Source organism: Spinacia oleracea, chromosome 4 (assembly GCF_020520425.1).
Source record: "Spinacia oleracea cultivar Varoflay chromosome 4, BTI_SOV_V1, whole genome shotgun sequence".
In the NCBI taxonomy this organism is placed as follows: domain Eukaryota; kingdom Viridiplantae; phylum Streptophyta; class Magnoliopsida; order Caryophyllales; family Amaranthaceae; genus Spinacia; species Spinacia oleracea.
This window is the reverse complement of record NC_079490.1, coordinates 70406180-70426891: the sequence shown is the minus strand read 5'-3', so window position 1 is coordinate 70426891 and position 20712 is coordinate 70406180. Positions and strand designations below refer to the sequence as shown.

Genomic DNA, 20712 nt, shown 5'->3' with positions numbered 1-20712 from the left:
TTTTTAGCTCTATTATTACCATGCGTTTGTTAAGCGGTCAGTAATGGACAAGTTATGAAGAATTGTAACCAAATTCTTGGCATATTAACTAATAACATAGGACGATTAACAATCATGTTGTCCGCCTGTCACGCTTTCTTTAAGAAGATTGTAATCGGTAAGGGTATTAGCTAAATCTCTTCTGTTTATTGTGGTTGTAATGGTCTACCTAATCAATCTCCAACCGTGACTGGTTACTGTTTTTACTCATTTCTTTGGCTCATAACACTAACCTGCTTGACATGAAATGTTATTACCACGCAAACTCAACAAATTTGTTGGTCCAAAATTAAAGAAAAGAATGTCACAAATCACATCTAAGGATCAAATTAAAAGTTTTATGTATGGAGTTAACAGCTTTCATTAGTCAATCAAACAAAAATAAAATAACTAAGTTGGTTTTGGCATAATAGTTGCTCACTTCGTCTTTTAACCAATTCAATAGTGGTGCAATTCTCAAACCTTAGATTCAAACTAGATTATTAGTCATCTCATCTCTATTATATATCATCTCTATTATATAACTGAAGAAGTGAGTTTATTTTAGTAAATCCATTTTTGGTGTCCCCTTGGATTACTAAAATACCCTCCACACTCATAGAATAGAGAATATAATGACAACTTATTCAATAGGAAAAACCCAAAGAAGCATTTTAATCAATCTAACCCCTTAAATAAATTCCTACCATTTTAATCAATATATTTATATGTGTTCGGCTCTATCTAACTTATATGTTCCTTATATTCGCATGTATCGCATTTATATTATATTTTTTACATGTTATTTCAGGTTTAAATGTAATAACACAAATCTATTTCTTATATTCGCACATATCGTATGCATATAAGACTAGTTAGCCTTAAATAGAGCACATAGGCCGGGGAAACTGATCATTGTTGTCTGGTAGTGGACATTTGGTATTTAAACCCATAAAAAAATACCAAACAAACAAAACCTCCCCCATATATATTGGGACGCATTCATGCATCAACAAGCACACTTTGAGTGCACAGTGCACTGTAAGTGGTCACAATAAACAGCTAGTTGCACTCTTTGAGCATTCAGCAAAATATAATGGTGGTGCCATGCTGTGAAAGGAACTGCAACTCCGGACTTTTGTGTTTGTTTTTTTATATCTAGAAGAAAAAGAAGCCTAATAATACTATTAATAATTCGATCTACCACCATTTCTAATGGCTTCCTCTTTGGCCATCCTCTCAAAACCTCGCAACGTTTCGGTTCGCATAGAATCTGATGCTTTTGGTCCATGCTAGCTCAATAATATATGCAAGTATGAATTATCATGTGAAGAACTAAGCATGATTAAGTTTTGATTCAACTTCAATTTCATAATGAAAAAGGCTAAACTAATTTATTTTCAATGATCTATCAAATTCATCCTTTAGCTACTTTCCCACGTCTTTATTCCCGGATAGAACAGGAAGTTTGTACAAACCTTAATTGTCTACCATAGATCACAAAATTCCAAGTGCAGATCGAGTATAACAATTATGTAACTCTAGTTTTAAAAAAAAACTATAAACTTTCTATAGGATTGAGATTCTCCCCCATTACAGATTTACAGTCCCTCGTCACCTGAAGTTGGTTTCAGGTCCTCAACATAAAAATAAGTTATGTACCCTGCAGTAGTTCACTGAGTGCCGTGCTTCTCTTAATGGGTAAAGTAACAAGAGCACCTACGCATAAGCATACAGCATAACAATACAATGCTTTGGAAAATTACATCAACCGGCACAAGCGGAGGTTTCTCTCTTGAATTGGATGGGAGCTTATGCAGCAGACAGTCAGGCCGTGTAAAAGAGTGAGGAACTCCCTAGCATGTCATAGGCGCACGCCTTCTTCATTCCACTAACTAGAAGCAGCACAGTGATGCTGGAGCCTATGATCAACTATAGGCAAATAGCCAAAGGTACAAGTTCTTAGCCACTTCTCATATTTCAGAAGCAATAACAAAGTGTGGAAGTAACTTTTTGAGACCAACACAATAGACTCCAAGAAGAAAACCGGATTCACCAATCTAAGTGGTCAAAATATGTAAAGGGTTATTAACTGAACCAAATTTACAATTTAATTTAAGATAAAATGCCATAATTGAGCTTCAATTGAATGAGAATGTTGAAGACATGTTTCTGACAAGATGTATACGTCACATGTAACCTTCAGTGTTGAAAGAAGAAACAGCGGTATATCATATACATTATATATATATCTACATTCTACAAGTTAGAGAGAACCTTCATTTGCCTCACTAAAGAGCATATGTTGCTTTTAGGTAATCTACTATTTCTGCACTTTCGAACATTTGCACCCCGGTATTTGGATCTTCCAAGTAAGGTACCTTACAAGATTTTGTTCGAATATCATCAAAAATGCTAGAGCTTACTGCATCACCTAATGCAACATAAAGGACAGGGCTATGTATAATCTCCATAAAAAAATTACCTGAAAGTGACCAACTCTTGCATACAGGTCCTGTCTTTTGGGGCTGCCACGTGCGCAGCTGCAAAAGTGAATTGTTTGATGAACCTTGCTATTACCGACATACAAACCTCGATAATTTCTGAAGCATTAAGGTTATAACTAAAATTTTGCCGAATCAATAATACAATAGCTAAGCTTTCTGAACCATTAAGATATTTTAAATTAATATTTTCTAAAAACTCTTGGTTTTATCTCATGACTATGTTGTACTCCCTCCGTCCCAAAGTTATAGTCATGTATTCCAAATCGGGCGTCTCATAATTATAGTAATGTTTCCTTATTTGAACATAAAATACTTCCCATATTACCCTTGGGACCTCGAAAAAAAATGCAGTGAAAACCACCCCCATGTACTATATTCCCCTTCCCCTTCCCCATGTACTTTATTCCTTTTTACATGTACTATATTCTACTTTCACATACAAATTTATCATCAATGTACTATATTTCAATTTTCCACATATCCACTTTGTGTTTTTAGTCAAACGGAACTATAATTTTGGGGCAGAGGGAGTATGGCGTATAATATAAATTTATTTAGTGGAAAATTCTACATGGTAAGCTCTTGGTTTGTAAAATTCTACATGCAGGAAACAAAAACAAAATCATTTTCTAAACTCAACTTGTGGTATCGTTTATAGTTCCTCTATTTCTTATTATTAGTTGACACGTTTAAACTTTGTCTTTGACTTGTTCTTGTGACTTATACTTAGAGAAAACATAATCATGTGGAATCTTGTTAGATTCGTCTCAATGCATATATGTTCCAAATATGTATTAGCAAACGTGCTTAAAGCACTAATATGGAGGAAGTATGACCAAGTGCCCCCTTTTTACTTCGATTAGAGATAAACGATTCTTTAACTATTCTGGTTAACTTTAGTTTGACTACTGACCCTTCCACACACCCTTTATCAAACTCCTCAGCTTACTCTGTCAACCAACACGTCTCCCTCCCTCTTTATCAAACTAATTTCTCAATCTCTTTCAAGAACAAAGCTCCCCCTTCTTATTTGGCTTAGTAGATTATTTTGTTCACTTTTAGTATTTATCCAACAAGTTGTCTAGGGAATAAATTAAAACTTGCGCAACAAAGATTGATCATTGAAAATTTTATATACTTCTTGCTTTCCTTAAATATTGCACCATGTTGACTTAACCCCCTCCAACACATGACTTTGACTCTTAATCTCTTGAATTATGCGTAAGTAAAAATTATATAAAATTGATATTTAGAAAGTATATATATATCGATACGAATCTAACAAGATCCTACATGATTACATATTTTCTTACGTATTTATTACACATGGTCAAATAGATCAAAATGGTGCGGTATTCATGGAACGTAGAAAGTATAACAATTTGTTGTTGGTTAACAAAGTCCCAAAATTCAAATCGTTTTTCTACAACTCTGCATCTCAAAATAGTGACCAACGAGGTATTAATTAATTGATTATTTGATTGATTAATTCCAAAAAATCTGTCAAATACCACCTTTTGGAAGAGTGATTATGCAAGAAAACATGATGCAGGAGCACACATGATGCGTATACACGGGACATTTCAAAACTATTCCTATCTTTATTGCTTAGGGCCTGTTTGGCCAAGCTTCTGAAAATCAACTTATGTTCTTTATAGAAATTATTCTAGAGAAACACTTATTAGAAACACGTTTGTTTGGCCGAAAAATTTAAAAACACTTTCAAGAAATAGAAATAGAAATAGTTTTATGTTGTTTGGCCTATTTTAAATTTCTCGAGTTTATTTTATCCATTATTTACAATAAAGTAAACCAAGTTAAATATTTTTAAGGAACAAAACATTAGTAGGGCATTAATTAATTAAATTATAAATTAAATGAGGGTATTATGGACTATTCTATGGGGCGACCAAAAGGCCATTTACTAAAATGAGCTCAAGAGTTCCCTTATAGAATAGAGATATATGTTGATTAGGTGTAAATTGGTTGTAAATTGATTGTGATTTGCAGAATAGCCAAACATCCATATTTAGCTAGCAAGAGTAGCGTGATTGCTTAGCATGACACGCGCAATATTATTCTCCCAAACTCATGTATATAATGCAATATTTTACGGAAAATATTATCAAACTCTTTCAAAAGTAATTTATGATTTAAAGTTAAAAAGTTAAAATTAGTTTCCAAATACATCCCAAATTCCCATCATAAAATGGTGATGAGTCAACTATTCTAAAAAGTAAATTATGATTTAAAGTTAAAAAGTCTATTTAAATAGTTGACTGAATATTTTTACAAAATATTTTACATAATTATACATATTCTGTTAGACTTAAATTGTGAAATTTTAGAAGGTAGTTTAGTCTATTTCAAGGGGGACACCAAAAGTGGATTTACTAATTAACCTCAGATCTTCACTTATATAATAGCAATTAGCCTCAAGCCCTCAACTACTCATAGTATAAGCTAATTTTTTATAAAGTCTATACAAATCAACAGAATAATTGTTCTACATTTTGGCTTAACATTATTCCAGTGAAATCTGAATTCAGCTAAAGGTGGTCTCTTGCCAAAAGAAAATTATAACCCGGGTTTCCTTTAGCAATTTTTTTAAAGACAGTTTCTTAAAAAAAAAAAAAAAAACAAACGGTGGTTTTAATGAATTTTCAAAATAAAAAAGTGTATTTATATATGTCACGTGCATGGCATGTGCATAGTCAACGCCTGAAAATCCAGTCAACCGTCGTAATCCAGCAATAGGTGGTCTCTTACAAAAAAATTTATAAATCAGGTTATTTCTTGCAAATCTTTTTTAAAAGATGATTTCTCGCAAAATCACTCTTTTAAAAGATGGTTTTTAACAAATTTGCCATTAATTCCTTTTTCTAGGTTGTCTTGGACTAATACCTTAAATTGGAGTTAACTTGGGCGGTAAAATCAGAGCTAGAGATTGGTGATCATAAACGATTCTTCTCGGAAACAGAGGCGGAGAATTCAGGGTCAGGCTATGTTACTCGGACTCGGGTACGGATCCGAGTGTCGGACTCGAAAAAATCAAAATTTGAAGGCACGGGACCCTGTCCTAAATTAAAAATTAAGACACGGGTACGGGGATATGGAAAATAAATAAATATATATATATATATATAAATTTTAAATAGAAAAAAAAAAGAAATAAATAAAAATTAGCCTTAAATTAAGGATAAAAACTAACAAGTTACGGTTTATTTAAATGTTCCTTTTTGAATACAGTACAGCCCGTACTTTCCACCAAAAATAGAAAGTCTAACTGTACTACAACTCTGCAAGAGGACAAAAAATTGAAGTATTGTGATTTTGTGATTCATGTGTATATTTTCAAGAAGTCTGCAACAAGCCAACAAAACATAAATTGTCCAAAAATCAAGAACAGAGGCCACCGCTATCGGCTCTCTCATTGCCGCCGGCGAGTACCAACGGCGGGGTGGTCGACAAAAATTACACTAACAGATTCGGAATTTCGTTTCTAATAAAAGCCCCAAATTTTCAACGAGAAATTAGGTAATCTTCAACCCAATTAACAGATCTAGGGTTTGAAAATCGAAAAAAATTAAAAATAAATTGATTCTCCCTCTTCCTTTTAGCTGCCGTGTCCGACAGACCACAAGTATCCGGTGCGGATTCCGTACCGGGATCCTTGTCGCGTCGGGTCGACCCGGGTACGACGGCTATATTGCCGTGTCAAAGTAACATAGGTGGCAGGTTGAATTGCGCCTAGTTGTAGGCTTGCAGCAGAAAAGTGAAACCGGTGGTGACACACTGGCAGCGTTGGCGAGGAGAGAGAAGGAAGAAAGGCGGTGAAGAGAGAGGTTGGGTGTTTGTATTTTTTATTTTTGGTGCTGCTTTCACCGGTGTTGGAGTTAACATTAGAGGATTTCTTGAGTTTGCTGTTCTAGATTTTGAGAAGAGTGTAGGAGGACTTTTTTTTTCTTGGAAATGGCGGGAAATTTTTGGAATACTCCCTCCGTTCCTAAATAAGTGTCCACTTCCTAAATATGGCGTTCCCTTTTAAGTGTCCACTTCCTATTTTTGAACATAAAATCTTTCCGAATATACCCCTAAAGTTCTAAACAATTACAAACATTACCTAATTCTATTGATTATTTAATTCGAAAAAAGATTAAAATAATAAAAAAAATGAATTTTTTTTTTTTTGAAAAGAGGGGAGTCAGACATGGGGAGTTGGGGAATTAATGGGGACCATTAATTGTCCCCCATATAACCCCCCACCCACCCCTTGTATCACCCGTATTCCTCTCTCTCTCCTCTCATTTCTTCATCTTCCTCTCTCAAATCTTCACTCTGTTTCTCTGGTTTCTCTCATTCTCTCTCTAGAATTCGAAAAAATCTGAGTTTTTTGGGTTTTCTGAGATTAAAACCTTAAAAAAAGTGGTTTCCCTATTGATTTTGATGTTTTCTTGCTTAGATCTCTCTAAAAAATTGTTTGCATGTGCGTTTTTTGGGTTGTTTTCTGGCATTTGATTGAGTTTCTTTGTTTTCTGGGTTTAGTTGGTTGAAGATCTGGAAGATCTAGGGTTTTTGGGTTACTTTTGTGATCTGAGTTTTCAAAAAAGTGTTTGCATGTGCGTTTTTTTGGGTTTTGATTGAGTTTCTGGTTTTTCTGGGTTGAAGATCTTGATTCTTTAGTGAGTTTCTGGGTTTTTCTGGGTTTTTTTCGAATCTTGTTGAGTTTCTGGGTTTCTGGGTTGAAGATCTTTATTCGATCGTTGAGTTTTTGCGTTTTTCTGGGTTTTGATTGATCTTGGTTGAGTTTCTGGGTTGAGTTTCTGGGTTGAGTTCCTGGGTTGAGTTTCTGGGTTTTTTGGTTGCGTTTCTGGGTTTTCTGTTTATTTGATTGAGTTTCTGGTTTGATGGGTTCAAAAAAAACGGAGAGTTTTCATGGGTTTTCCTCTTCCGATGATAACGTCGGCAAGACGGAGTCATTTGAGTATCAGTGCACCGATGAGCACTGCGATCTTGGTGAGTATTGTGAAGGCGATCACAGCTATAGTGGTGAATATCTCAATTATTTACGCCAAATATATAATTCTTTCTGTGCTTCTCCTTCCACCGGATCTGAAAAAACGGTGGAGGGTAAACCGGCACCGCCACCGCCACCGTCCCTTGGCGGATCTAAAACCCTAATTCCTGATGATGAAGTTGATCAACCTCCACCTAAGTCCCCTGATGGTGTCGATGTTGGGGGGTCTGAAACCCTAATTGCTGACAAAGGGAAATGCGATCCCGATAACAGTGGCTCAAAATCTGATGGTGCATGTTCGAGGTCCTAACTTTGTTGGTGTTGCATGTCTACAAGGGGCAGTTTTCTCTTCTTCCCTCTCTCTCTATTTATGGCTTTCCTTTTAGCATGCATGTTTAGCTGTTGATGATTGTAGGCCAGCAAGTGTGATCTCTTGCTGGCAAGGGTTGAATTTGTTGTTGTTGAAGGAGAATGTGTTGATGCATGTGGAGTTTGGAGGGTTTTATTGATTTTCAATCATTGTTATTCGCCCCTGTTTGTTTGATGCATGAGAAATGATGTTTACTTGATGTTTACATGATGTTACTTGATGAATTTGTCCCTATTTGATCTTGATGAAATGAACAAATGATGACAAATGTTAAGTGGGTCCCCATTTGATCTTGATGAAATGAACTTGATGAAATGAAAAAATGATGATGACATGATAAATGATGAAATCATGAGATGAATTGATGAAATGAAATGATGATATGAAATGCTGAAATGAGTTGATGAATTTGTCCCTGTTTTAGCTTGTAAAAATGTGTATGGTTTGAGATTTACTTGATGAATTGGTCCCTTTTTGAGATTTTGTTGATGAATTTGTCCCTGATGTGTTTGGTCTGTTGTGTTAACCATGAAGAAATGTCCCTGATGTGTTTGGTTTGTTGTGTTAACCATGAAGAAATGTCCCTGATGTATTTGGTTTGTTGTGTTAACCATGAAGAAATGTCCCCTGTTTGAGCCTGTTTGACCCTGTTGTGTTGATCGATGACGAGTCTTTCAATTTGCTGAGAAGCCAAGATAATGTGCTTCAATGAGGCTAGGGGACACCTGAGATCCTGAAACTGATTCCTAATTGTGTCCACTTAATTTGCCCTTGTGTGTGATCAATGATGAGTCTTTCAATTGCTGAGAAACAAATCCAATTAACTTCAAACACTCGTGCTGCCATTAGTATCAATTACGATGCTTCTCCGGCGCTAAGTGTTTGTAGTTTGGCTTTGTGACTAGTTTGGCTTTGTGACTGTGATGCTTGGGGACATTCTGAGATCCTTTTGTGTCACAAACTGTGATTGAATATGTTTGACCATGTTTAACTGATTTGTTTAGGTTTTTTGATCTTTTGCCAGTCTTTATGTCTTAGGAAACGAATAGTTTCGTAACACATATAGACTGGCATTAGACCGGAAAACCTATTCATTTCTATGTTAATTCCTAATTGTGTCCACTTAATTTGCCCTTGTGTGTGATCAATGATGAGTCTTTCAATTGCTGAGAAACAAATCCAATTAACTTCAAACACTCGTGCTGCCATTAGTATCAATTACGATGCTTCTCCGGCGCTAAGTGTTTGTAGTTTGGATTTGTGACTGTGATGCTTGGGGACATTCTGAGATCCTTTTGTGTTACAAACTGTGATTGAATATGTTTGACCATATTTAATTGATTTGTTTAGGTTTCCGATCTTTTGCCAGTTTTCATGTCTTAAGAAACGGATAGTTTCGTAACACATATAAACTGGCATTAGACCGGGAAACCTATTCATTTCTATGTTGATTCCCGATTGTGTCCCCTTTATTTGTCTTTGTGTGTGATCAATGATGAGTCTTTCATTTGCTGCCATTAATATCAATTACGATGCTTCTCCGGCACTAAGTGTTTGTTTCTTGGATTTGTGATTGTGATGCTTTGGGACATTTTGAGATCCTTTTGTGTATATGTCCACAACATTTGACTAAATGAAATTGCCATGTTGAGTTCTAAAAAAAATTTATGTTTGTTTGATATTACTACCTTTATTGGTTTTATGTGTGATCTATGATGACACTTCTTTTGCTGAGGCTGAAACCCTGTTATTTTTCAATAATACTCGTGCACCATTAGCATCAATGATGCTTTTCAGGTGCTAAGTATTATGGGAAATGGTTCGGTCAATGATGCTTGGGGACAATCTGAGATCTTATGTTGTTTGACCTATGATGATTCTTTCATTTGTTATCATTCATGTTGAGTTTTGGTTGATACTCCCTCCGTCCCGGAATACTTGACCTGTTTTCCTTATCAGGCAGTCCCTTAATACTTGACCTGTTTCTAAAAATGAAAATATTCTAACAATATTATATTATTTCTCACTCCACCCCTATTAACCCACCTACCCACTAATCCATACAAAAAATAATTAAAAATTCAACCCCTACTCTCCCCCAACCCCACCTCTTAACCCACCTTCCACTAACTACATTAAAATAATACCCCACTATCAACTACTACCTATTAAATTAAATAAGTCAATTCAAGTCCCTTAAACGCTGTGCCGGTCAAACCGGGTCGAGTATTCCGGGACGGAGGGAGTATGTGAATGTGCATGTTAATGTGTTTTTTAATGCAATGATATTACTTGAACCAAACCAATTTAACAAACTATTCATTCATTTCATTTCAAAATGTTACTTTGCTTACAAAATGTTTTGCATACATGTATTCCTTACATTCAAGCTTCCAAAAGTGACTACTTGTCCCCCAAAAAATACATGTTCCCAAAACACAAAAGTATTGTATTCTTTGATTAACCCATGATCCTTAGTCCCCTTGATTCTCTGTTTGTTTCTGGCATGTCTTCCCAAACTTCTCATTCTTGACTTGATCTGTTTGCTTGTGCATTTGAGCTCTCTGGAATGTCTTCCCATGCTTGATTGCCTCTGTTTTTGTTGTGCATTTGAGCTCTCTGGAATATCTGCTATTGCTGCCTCACTTGTAATTCTTTGTGCATTGTTGTCCTCTTGCATATCTTGTGCATTTTCAGTGTGTTGCCCATTTTGTGTTCCATACAACATGTCCCACCCATCATGTACTGCCCACATTGGTGCAATAACTTGAATTGGTAAAATTCCTGAGCAAAAAGTCTTTTCTTGTTCACATGTGGTAGATCATAATCATTTAAACCCTTGGCTTTTAGTATTTCATTCATCACATATTGGTATGATAACCAAACATTTCCAAGTGTTCTTGCCTCTAACTCACAATAAGCTTGGTTAACTGCATCCAACATGTCATCAACATCCTTTGGCATTTTCTTGTGCATTAAACTTTGAATACTTCTGAAAAAACCCAAGTCTAATATGTTCAAGTCCGGATTTGGTGGTTGTTGGACTAGAATGAAAGTGAAGTCACCTTGTTGATGTGCTTGTTGCCATAATGCATCAGATTGAGTGATGTGTGTTTTTGCATTGTCTTGTTGTATGAATATTGTTTTTGGGCCTTCACTTGGAGGCCATTTTTGCATAATTGCTGGAACAATTTGATTGATGAGCATGTCCCTTGTCTCTTCTTTTCTGACTGATTCAACTACTTTAGTCAACATTGTCCCCTTGTCTCTGTTTTTTGAATTCCTCTTTGCTGCTTCTTGATAAGTGAATGGAAAGATCCCCAATTTGCCATCAAATGTGCATTCATTTTGAGCATTGAATCTAGGCCTTGCAACTGCTGCTGTGAACATTACCTTTGGTATGAATCTGCTTGACTTTCCCGATCTGTATTTGCCCCTTTCATACTTCCCCAAATACACCCTTTGTGTTTTTTTGCTCAAGTAGAACCACTTTTCATCAATATGCACAAAATCAAACATTGGTTGGTATTGCCTCTTTGTTTGTGGACTGTCCCCTTGTAGTAAATCTATGACCCATTTGACCCTTTGTAGCATGTTGGGGTCTTGCAACCCCGGATGTAGGGGATTTGTGTGTGCCCTAACATCACTCCTTTTTATCATTCTCCTAAGTATTGTTGGTCCAATATCTAGCATCTCTGCCAAATCCCTAATGCATGTTCTGTCCCCCATGGTTAGGCTTGTGATTGTGTCTTGTTCAACTTCAATGCGTTTCCTGCCAGGATTTTTTGCCTTTGTTGCCATGTTGACTGTTCTTGGATGCACATTGTACATTTGAGCAACATGTATATATGCTCCATAATATGGTTTGTCTTTGTCCCTTTTGCGATGGTTGTTCAACAACCACATCAGAATTTGCAGCCTTGTGTCACAGCTGAGCCTTGGCTTCTTCTTGCGTTGATGACCCCGTGTTCCTCCATGTTGCTGAAAATTGTGTTGATGCTGCTCTGGTGTCTCATTGAGATCAAATGGAAAAACTATGTGTTCATTCAAGTCGAAAAAAGTCCCCTCCTCGTCAATGTGGTCACCATCATCATCTGATTCTGGTACCCACGCATCATTAATGTTCCAAGCAGCATCTTCCCATTCAGCATCTTCCTCCATTTTGTCTGAGCAGAAGAAGCCAAGTGCAATGAAGCTCTGTGTTTTTTAATAAATGCTCTGTTTTGAATAAATGCTCTGTGTTTGTGTATTTTTTGGTTTGTTTTTGGACAAACTTTTCTCTCTCCTGATGTATAAAAAAAAATTTGGAGGGAAAAGTCCCTTTTCTGCCAAAAATTTCCCCCCAAAAGTGAGATGTCCCCACTTTTGTTGGCTGATCCTTGTAATTATATTGCTGTTTTCCTATTGGCTGTTGAATTTTGGAATCAGAATTCTATTGGTTGGTTTTTGAGTTAGTGGATTGCTGAGTTGGCACTTTTGTACTTTTCTGATTTTCTCTCCTTTTCTTTATGATTACTTTTTGTACTTTATACAATAAACAATTATCTACTTTTTCCTTTCCCCAAAAAAAACATTCCCAATCATTACCTCTTACACAACATTCAATTTTATTAATTACCGCGCAATTCTTCAAAGTGGACACATATTTAGGAACGGAGGGAGTACTTTTTTTTCATGGGTAGGTTAGTAATTACTGACTCAAGGTTAGAAAATCAGTCAATATATGATTATTAGCCCTATCTAAGTAAATAAGGGAACTGGATGATATATAACACATTTTGTCCCACCATCTTATTTTCATCCAATCACGACCTTTCAAAGTTGTGAAAATTTATATTTTTAGTATATATTAAAAGAAACTGATATCTCTTTTAGGACATCCAGAAATGAAAATTTGGCAACTAATATAGCGTGGAAGGATTAATCAACAGACAAATATAGCAAAAATAAAGTTAAAAGAATTTTTCCACAAAGAACCTGCGCTGGATGTGTGGCAACTCCAATTCCACAAGCACCTCACGAACAACTTTGCAGAAGGGAGAACCCTGAAGTAATACGCATGGTAGTAAAGATTCCATATAATTTGATGTGGAAGCGTAGGCAAAGACAACGGGAAGGATATTAAAGTTTGACGAGTAAAACCTCATAAGCCCAGAATACAAGCGGCTTAGGTGGCATTTTTGCTGGAGTATAAGACTGCCCCTGGGCAACGGAAATTGGAAAGGAAGAACACGTAACAGTTAGTGATGTCAGCAGTCGAAGGTATTTCGCAGTCAGAATATGATTATGCTGAGTGAGACTTACTCTGCCCATACGACCAATCATTGCAAATCCTTCAGTTAAGGTCTAGATAAGCCAACAAAGTCGGATAAAGAGTTAAAAAGTGTTAAAAAGTGTTTTAAATGTTGTATTCAAAACAATAGAGATACTAACCGTTAGTAGACCTAGCGACAACAAAAGAGGGACTTGACCATCACCTGCATAAAGGACCTCAAAGTCAAAAATTATGTCCAGGACCACCAGGGAAGTATATAAGTCACAGTAGATTGTAAATTGCATATTCATGGGAGAGAAACTTTATCTAGGAAATGCATGATATCTGACATCTCTAAAGTGTGATCAAGTCATTTTACTAAGATGTGACTCGAAGCCTGGAGCATGCTTGTATCACATAAAAACTTTTTCGATTTCTCAGATGATGGAAACTCAAACGATTGGAATAGTTAAGAGGCAAGGGAGGGAAAGAAGAATATTATTTAGATTAACATTCACCAAAACATTAATAATAATTCAAACTACACTCTTCAGAAGTTATTTGTAAGCCAGGAGTTGGCAGTTTTGGAAAAATAACTGATTGATGAGATTTATAAAAATTGTACTGCTTCTCTAACAATCAAACTACCTAGTAAAGTTTAAGATGAACAACTGATTAATGGAACTTTTGTTGACGGATAACTAACAAAGCAAACAAAGGGCTATTTAGTAGAATATGCTCATCATAAACTCCAATGTCGAACTATGTTAATTACTTGGGGAGCATTTAAGTAGTGAGCATAATCTCTTCGTTGCAAAGGTTTGGTTGCAAAAATATAAAAAAAAACCCTGGAACCTACATAGGAAAAAAACCTTGAAGAGAGCCGTTGGGATAATAGTATACCAGTCCTGTGTATAAGCATCTTATATATGGCTATGTTGTTCAATTGAAGACAGGTATAACCTCAACGTCACCAAAAAAAGGCAGTTTCCCATGGCAAGGTAGAGAAGGTCATGTATCAGTAACCTTATTTACTATAATAAATAGGCTATTTCTTAACGACTCTTAATCAGAAGTCAATGCCGTAAGCTACTTGAGAAAAGTACAGTCAATGACCTACTTCTACAAGTAACCTATTGAAATGACAAAACATCTGGTACTTCTTTTATTCTGCAAACAATACACGTTTCAAATAGTTCAATAAGGCCTCTTCGTTATAGCAAGATAAGGCTTCATATATCAAAGGTTTTGGGGATTTGAAATGTTTGTTAAATTATCTTCTGACTGGATAGCAGAATGCAAGTGGCTGTTCAATAACTAATGTAAATTGGTTGAATGAGACTTGTGCCTCACAACGTCTAAGGATCAGCTATATATAATTTTTCACTTACCAACAGAGAGGGGGGCTCTTTCTGTAAAAGCAAATACGGAGTATACAACATTACTGTTTATTGATGATAGATAATACAAGTAAATAGAATTGACTTCCAGCAAATTTAAAGTCGACCCTATCAATTAACAGACATATTTCTTTATCTCCGAATTTCTTCAACCTAGTTACGCCTACTTATGCATATAGTCTAGATTAGTACTTCGTACATATTTCAATACAGTTCGTGTTGCTTATTTCATCATTATAAATTAGAGGAAAGCTTTTCAAGGTACTACAAAGTTGTAACTCGTAATGCTTCTGATTTCCCAGCAAATACTTTTAACATATTACGCAAAATACCAAAGAAACACAACCAGATAATTTAGAAAGAAAGCATAATGGCTTAAGAGTGTAATTTGAATTATATGCGACCTAGTATCCTAACTGATGTTAAGCTGTCACCTAACCGGTATGTTCCACATGACAATTCTACTCATACTACCAACAAAAAATTAAAATCCGTCACTGGGCGAAGCAGAAATTTGAGCCAAAAGTATAATATATTCATATATTTTCTTTTATTATCTCCGTCTCAGTTAAATTTATTTGATTAACTGCAAACTTGTTCTTCTAACAGTGAATGTGTTGAGGTTTATGTCATTTGAAGAAGATATAGCATGGTAGTTAAAACTACAAGTAAAACTCCGCCAGGCGCCAATGTATCACTTCTCGGACTTGAAAAATACCGGATAACCAAAATGTCAAGCTAAAATCTGATGATCAAAGCATGATAATGGTAGAAGAAGTCGAAGTGAAATAAATAAAAATAACCGAACTTTATGGGCCACAAATAAGGAAAACAATGTAGAACCATATGTAAGGGAATGACCAGAGTTAATCAATCGGCTTAGCATACAATAAAGACAAATGAAATCAAGAAATTAAGACTAAGAGAAGGGTGAAGATGAGAAACCATATTTGTTAACCAAATACTTAATAATATCATTTGATTCGTACATAGCCACTCCAGTGTTTGGATCCACCTGCAATCAACAAACTGGTGTTAATTTCTTTTATTCAAGCATATCTAAAGAAGAAATCTTAACATAATCATTATCAAGGAGATAAGAGGTAACAAATCCCATAATTGGAGACTAAGGGATTGGAACACGCCACAGTCCAGTAGTGAGACTCATTAAGTACTCATAATACTAAACTACGCCCTTAGGTCAACTTACAAAATTATACTTGTCATCAACAGAAAGAGGTTCTAAGTTTGTAACAGAAAATGTCTTCCTCACACAACCCTCCCTTATAAAATACTAGGGTATGGACCAAAGGAACCCTAGTAGAAAGAAGACGCAAAATTATGGTTTCTTATATCATAAAGATTGTCAATAGAGAGCTTGAAGTGTTGCACCAAATTACAAAATGGAAAAAAAAAAATTATTTGCTAATATGATAATATCCTATAACCAGTAATGCTTTTCATGAGCCTTTTCTGAATAGTCCAGGACAATAAATAATTTTTATCATATCCACTGACTTGATGGAGTGCATAAAAATATGGTGAAGACTTCAAGAGTGCTAAAGAAAATCTACACTAATCGACATCAACATAGTGGCCTATGCCCCCATAACTCGATTTACATTGATTTATTGATTACGCGATACACTTTTAACACTAAAGTTTGGCACCTATATGCTGTATCTTGGATGACCTTGAAAAGTAAATAATATTTAAAGAAGGGGAAAGCCTAACTCTGTTTTTACAATTTAAAACAGTGGACCAATTGACTTTTGAATTTCACCAGTTTCCTCATATATATGGTCTAGAGAAAACAATAACCTGAAATGGTTGACGCCGGTTAAGTGGTGAAATGGTCCCTCCCCACCCCATCCAACAGTCATCGCGGTCAACAACAGCCTCTACCATCACCTCCACAACCAGTTACCACTGACAAGAACAGGCCGCTATCCAACAGCCCCCAAAGACACCAACATCCCCTTAGCAACACCCGCCGCTCCCTCCACCTCCTGTAACAGCCACCAAGGTCCACCATTATCCTACCCATTCTTGTCTTCGGCAGGAATGAAGTATCTCACAAATGTCAAACTTGAATTTTTCATGGTCAAACTTGAATTTTTCTAAGCTCCATTGAGACTCGGTATTTTTCATTCTCTCTTTCTTTCGTTCAACATTTATGGTGCTTTGTCCTCTTTACGTTTCTAAGTCGGTTTCAGAGGCTTTCCTGTGGTTTTGCCAGTTCTCATGGAAGGGCTTGTGGAATTATTTAGTGGTTGATTCTGGGTTGGGCAGAATGGTGGTGCCACGGTGGTTAAGGTGTTCATAACTTCATATGGTGGGGTTTGTAGAGATCTTATGATAGAGTGGTGGTGGTGGTCAGAAATCAGGATGCTGGGAAGTGAGTCAATTTCGAGTTGGTGTGGCAATTCCAAGTTCAGGGAGGTGAAAGGGTTGGCCTATGTTACTCCTCTGACACTCAAGATGTATTAAATTTCATACTAGGCCACTATACATTTGGGTGTCATGTCATGTTGAAGTGTTGGTGGCTCCGACACCGTCTGTCAACCAACGTGTCATGTCATGTTGAAGTAACATAGGGGTTGGCAATTGGCATGGAATTACCTTCAGTCCTCAGTTGCCAACGGCATCAGTAAGGTGAGTGTGGCAGAGGAAGAAGGGCAAAGGCTGAGCTGTTGGCGAAGCTGGAGGCTATTAGTGATGGTGGTTGCTATTGAGTCTTGGGGGCTGGGAGGGGCTACATCACCACTTAATTTAACGGCATCAACCATTTTTAAGGTTATGATTTTATCTGAAACATAACATTAAGGTTATTTCATAAAACTCAAAAAAATTTGGTCCAACGCATAACAACTGCAAAATTAAAGGGTTCCCAAGTTAAATATGTCCCAAAATAAACTGCAGAAGACATATCCTAAACTTCTGGGGGGTAACTCAACTCCTAAGACTGTAAAGTTTATTATAACTCTTCTTTCGCTTGACCTAAAATTGAATCTGATTACAAACAAAAGAATTTCTAACTTGAAGAGTTTGCCACAGTGTTAAGAAACCAATAGTGATAAAGGTTACTACAGAAGAATATGGTTTTCATTTAGAGTTGTGCGACATAAGAATCGATGGGGTATACTGTCAAACCATGTAAGGGAACATCTTCTTGCCACCCATCTGAGCTGCTTTCGGACGGAAGTTTGGCCCGTTTCTAGGACATGGATAGTACAAGACATCAATATCCAACACTGCTACAATTTCCCTGACCTGTTAATACATCGGAAGATCAGCTGTATGGAAGATCCTAGGAGAGGTATGCAAAATGAATGCACGAAAAACTCATGCATCAGTCACACCCCACATATAAACTGTAATACTTCAACAGATTAATAATACCTTTCGGCAGAAGGGACAACTGATATATTCGGGTACGTTGGAGGCCAAGTACAGTGATGCAAAAGGAGCAAAGTAGTTAGTCAAATTGCCAATAAGCTGTAAAAGGCTGTGCTAAAGAAAGACGCCACATGTTGGCCATTACCCCTCAAACACCAACAATCAAAGAAGGAATGAAAAGCAGTTCAGTTTCACTACCTTTCAAATTCATATATCTCAATAGGCTTTTCAGGACGTGGACCTAACTTTGAGCTCTCCTTCAATTTAAAACCTTAATAAAATAAAATAGAACAAGGGCAAGCAGTAAATTAGCGAATCACACACTACGGAGAAATCGGCCGTTTTATCCAGCACATGTAGGCATCTAAAGCCCCTATGTGGAAAGACAGATTTAGTTGAATATTGCGTAATTGTACACAGTACAGAAAATGTAGAAAATTCAACAAGAAAATCACATATGGTTCATATTCCTTCTAAAATTACAAAACGACAGTTAAGAAAAAATAAATAAATTCGCAAGAAGAGACAGAGTTCAAAATTCTAATTCTAACCAATGCAAGCATGTGAAAATCTATTTCTTTAAGTGAGCCGGTCAAGTTTTGCATTTTGAATGCAGCATCTTGCTAACAGGACTACCTATGCATAGTATGATACTAAAGATACTGAACAGGGACAAAGAACATAAAGTCCAATTGAAGCGCAAGCATCTGGTGCGAGTCGTGCAACTGCTTTGAATAGTGGCTATAACCATTATTTTTCAAGAAATCTAAACCAAATCAGTATCATGAACTAAAACTAGGACTTTAAATACAAGTACAGACTTTGATATCAATTATCAAAAGCCAAGCTCTTAAGACAGAAAAAAATCGATGCATGATAATTTTGTTACAGAAGATTCTCTCATATAGTTAAACAAAAAGTTGAAATAACATAAAAAATCTACAAACACCCTTTACATTTTCTTTATCAGAGACGTTTTTATTCAAATTTCAATACTCTTTTTGCAACATGTTCTAGTGGGTTACTTACAAAAAATTCGAAAAGAACCTGACCCCCACAGAGAAGAAAAAGGTAGGACAACACATGCAAGGACAATGAGAAGGCAGGGGGATCTCGTAAAGTCTTATGGAAAGCACACCTTAATTAAATGAAGGAGTTGAACAAATATATTACCAGCGAACTCCAGAGCATATTGGTCAGATGGGATTTCATCCTTTGACACAAGGGACACTGAATACCTGTTAAAGAGTAATACAAGTATTTTAAATCTTAGAACCACCATAACATATAAGCTCCATATGTTCCAACAGTGTGTGAAAGCCAGAGTCAGATACTGACCGAGCCCGGTTTCAGTCATTCTATTTGACAAGTATTGAGTCAAAACAATGTTTAATCATACAAATCTTCAAAAGATTGCAATTCCTATGTTTTATCAACCACTACATCGATTTTCAGGGATATTTCCTACGTTAACATAAGCATGTGTAGTCAAACAATGCATCCAAAATACAAATTGCAAAATCTCAAACCATTTCCATACAAACAACCAATAATTAAACAAGACCCCTAAAGAGCACAAAATGCAATCAATCTAATTACCTCAGAAATTACAAATAAGCATAAAAGAGAGTACTTGAGAAGAAAAATGGGATTTACCCATCAGCAAAGACGCCGGTACCCAATCGGAAGATGAGAGAAAGAGAAGCCCCAAGAATATCAAGAGTCCTATCCGGTCTGATACCGAATCGCTTCGGCTCCGGCGCCTTGAAATTCGGCGGCGCCGAGAAAGTAGGTTTCGATGTCGAAACTCTAGCATCGGAACTCCCTTGAGAACTTGACTCTACTGTTGGTTCTGAGATTTCCGTCGAAGCCCTAATTCGAAATGAATTTTTCGGCATTTTACGGCAGGAAAGTGGCCGAAGAATTGGGATTGAGGCAAAAGTTAGAGCTCCTGCCATGATTCTCCGGTGAAGAAATCAGTTAATCGGGTTTTGTGGCTGCTGTCGGTTGTCCACGGAAATGTGGGAGTGGGAGTGGGAGTGGGACGAACTATTGGATTTCACTCATTTTGTGAGAATTCCACCTTAAAATTTCGACGTGGCGTATTGTGGTTGCCAAATTAGGCCCTGCCCCATCTTTTTTCCTTTTTTATTATTCCCTCCGTATTTATTTAATAGATACACTTGGCTGGACACGGGTTTTAAAAAAAAGAATTGAATGAAATAAAGTAATAAAACAAGTGGGGTTGGATAGATATTTTAATAAGTAAAATAAGTGGGGACTATGACAAGGAAGTCTGAATCTATAATTATTATAGATTGCAAAACCTATAATGGGGGTAAAATGGTACTTTCAAGTACCATTTGTGCTTTGGCCCACCTTTTTTCCTTTCTCCTTTTTATTTTTGCTTCTCTCTCTACATTTCTGTTCCAAAATTTTAAAATTCAAATTTTATTTTATTTTTTAATTAAAAAAATTGTCCAGCAGTAATTATTCAAAACTTGGAAATTGTAAAACTCAACCTTTCATTTACTCTCTCATTTTCTCTCTCCTTCGTTATTTACCCAGAAAACACTCTTTCTCACGTTTCTCCTTCTCCCGCAAGATTGTTCATCTCCTCCAAAATCACCATTGCTACACCACGATTTCTTTCTCTCGGATTTACTTAAACTTACTTTTTTTTTCGAATTTGAGTAATTTGGGCGAGTTTAACGAAGCTTGAAGTTTGGGCGAGTTCGTTGGAGCGA

The 20712-nt window shown here is 36.3% G+C and overlaps 1 protein-coding gene across 3 annotated transcripts; it reads right to left on the bottom strand.

Moving 5' to 3' along the window:
* Nucleotides 1-1434: 1434 nt before the first annotated feature.
* Nucleotides 1435-20038, bottom strand: LOC110799086 (uncharacterized). 3 transcript variants are annotated; one of them, XM_056827596.1, is made up of 13 exons: nucleotides 19622-20038; nucleotides 19139-19203; nucleotides 18164-18236; nucleotides 17969-17987; nucleotides 17720-17839; nucleotides 15512-15581; nucleotides 13346-13389; nucleotides 13217-13258; nucleotides 13055-13114; nucleotides 12890-12957; nucleotides 2504-2561; nucleotides 2296-2399; nucleotides 1435-2078 (listed from the first exon to the last, which is right to left on the bottom strand). In XM_056827596.1, exons 1-12 carry the CDS (start codon nucleotides 19921-19923, stop codon nucleotides 2310-2312), a joined length of 1011 nt encoding a protein of 336 aa, XP_056683574.1. In that variant the 5' UTR covers nucleotides 19924-20038; the 3' UTR covers nucleotides 1435-2078; nucleotides 2296-2309. The 3 variants fall into 3 exon arrangements, with proteins under 3 accessions (XP_056683574.1, XP_021859983.1, XP_021859982.1); XM_022004291.2 differs by having other exon boundaries at nucleotides 1435-1950; XM_022004290.2 differs by lacking the exon at nucleotides 1435-2078 and having other exon boundaries at nucleotides 2128-2399.
* Nucleotides 20039-20712: the final 674 nt, after the last annotated feature.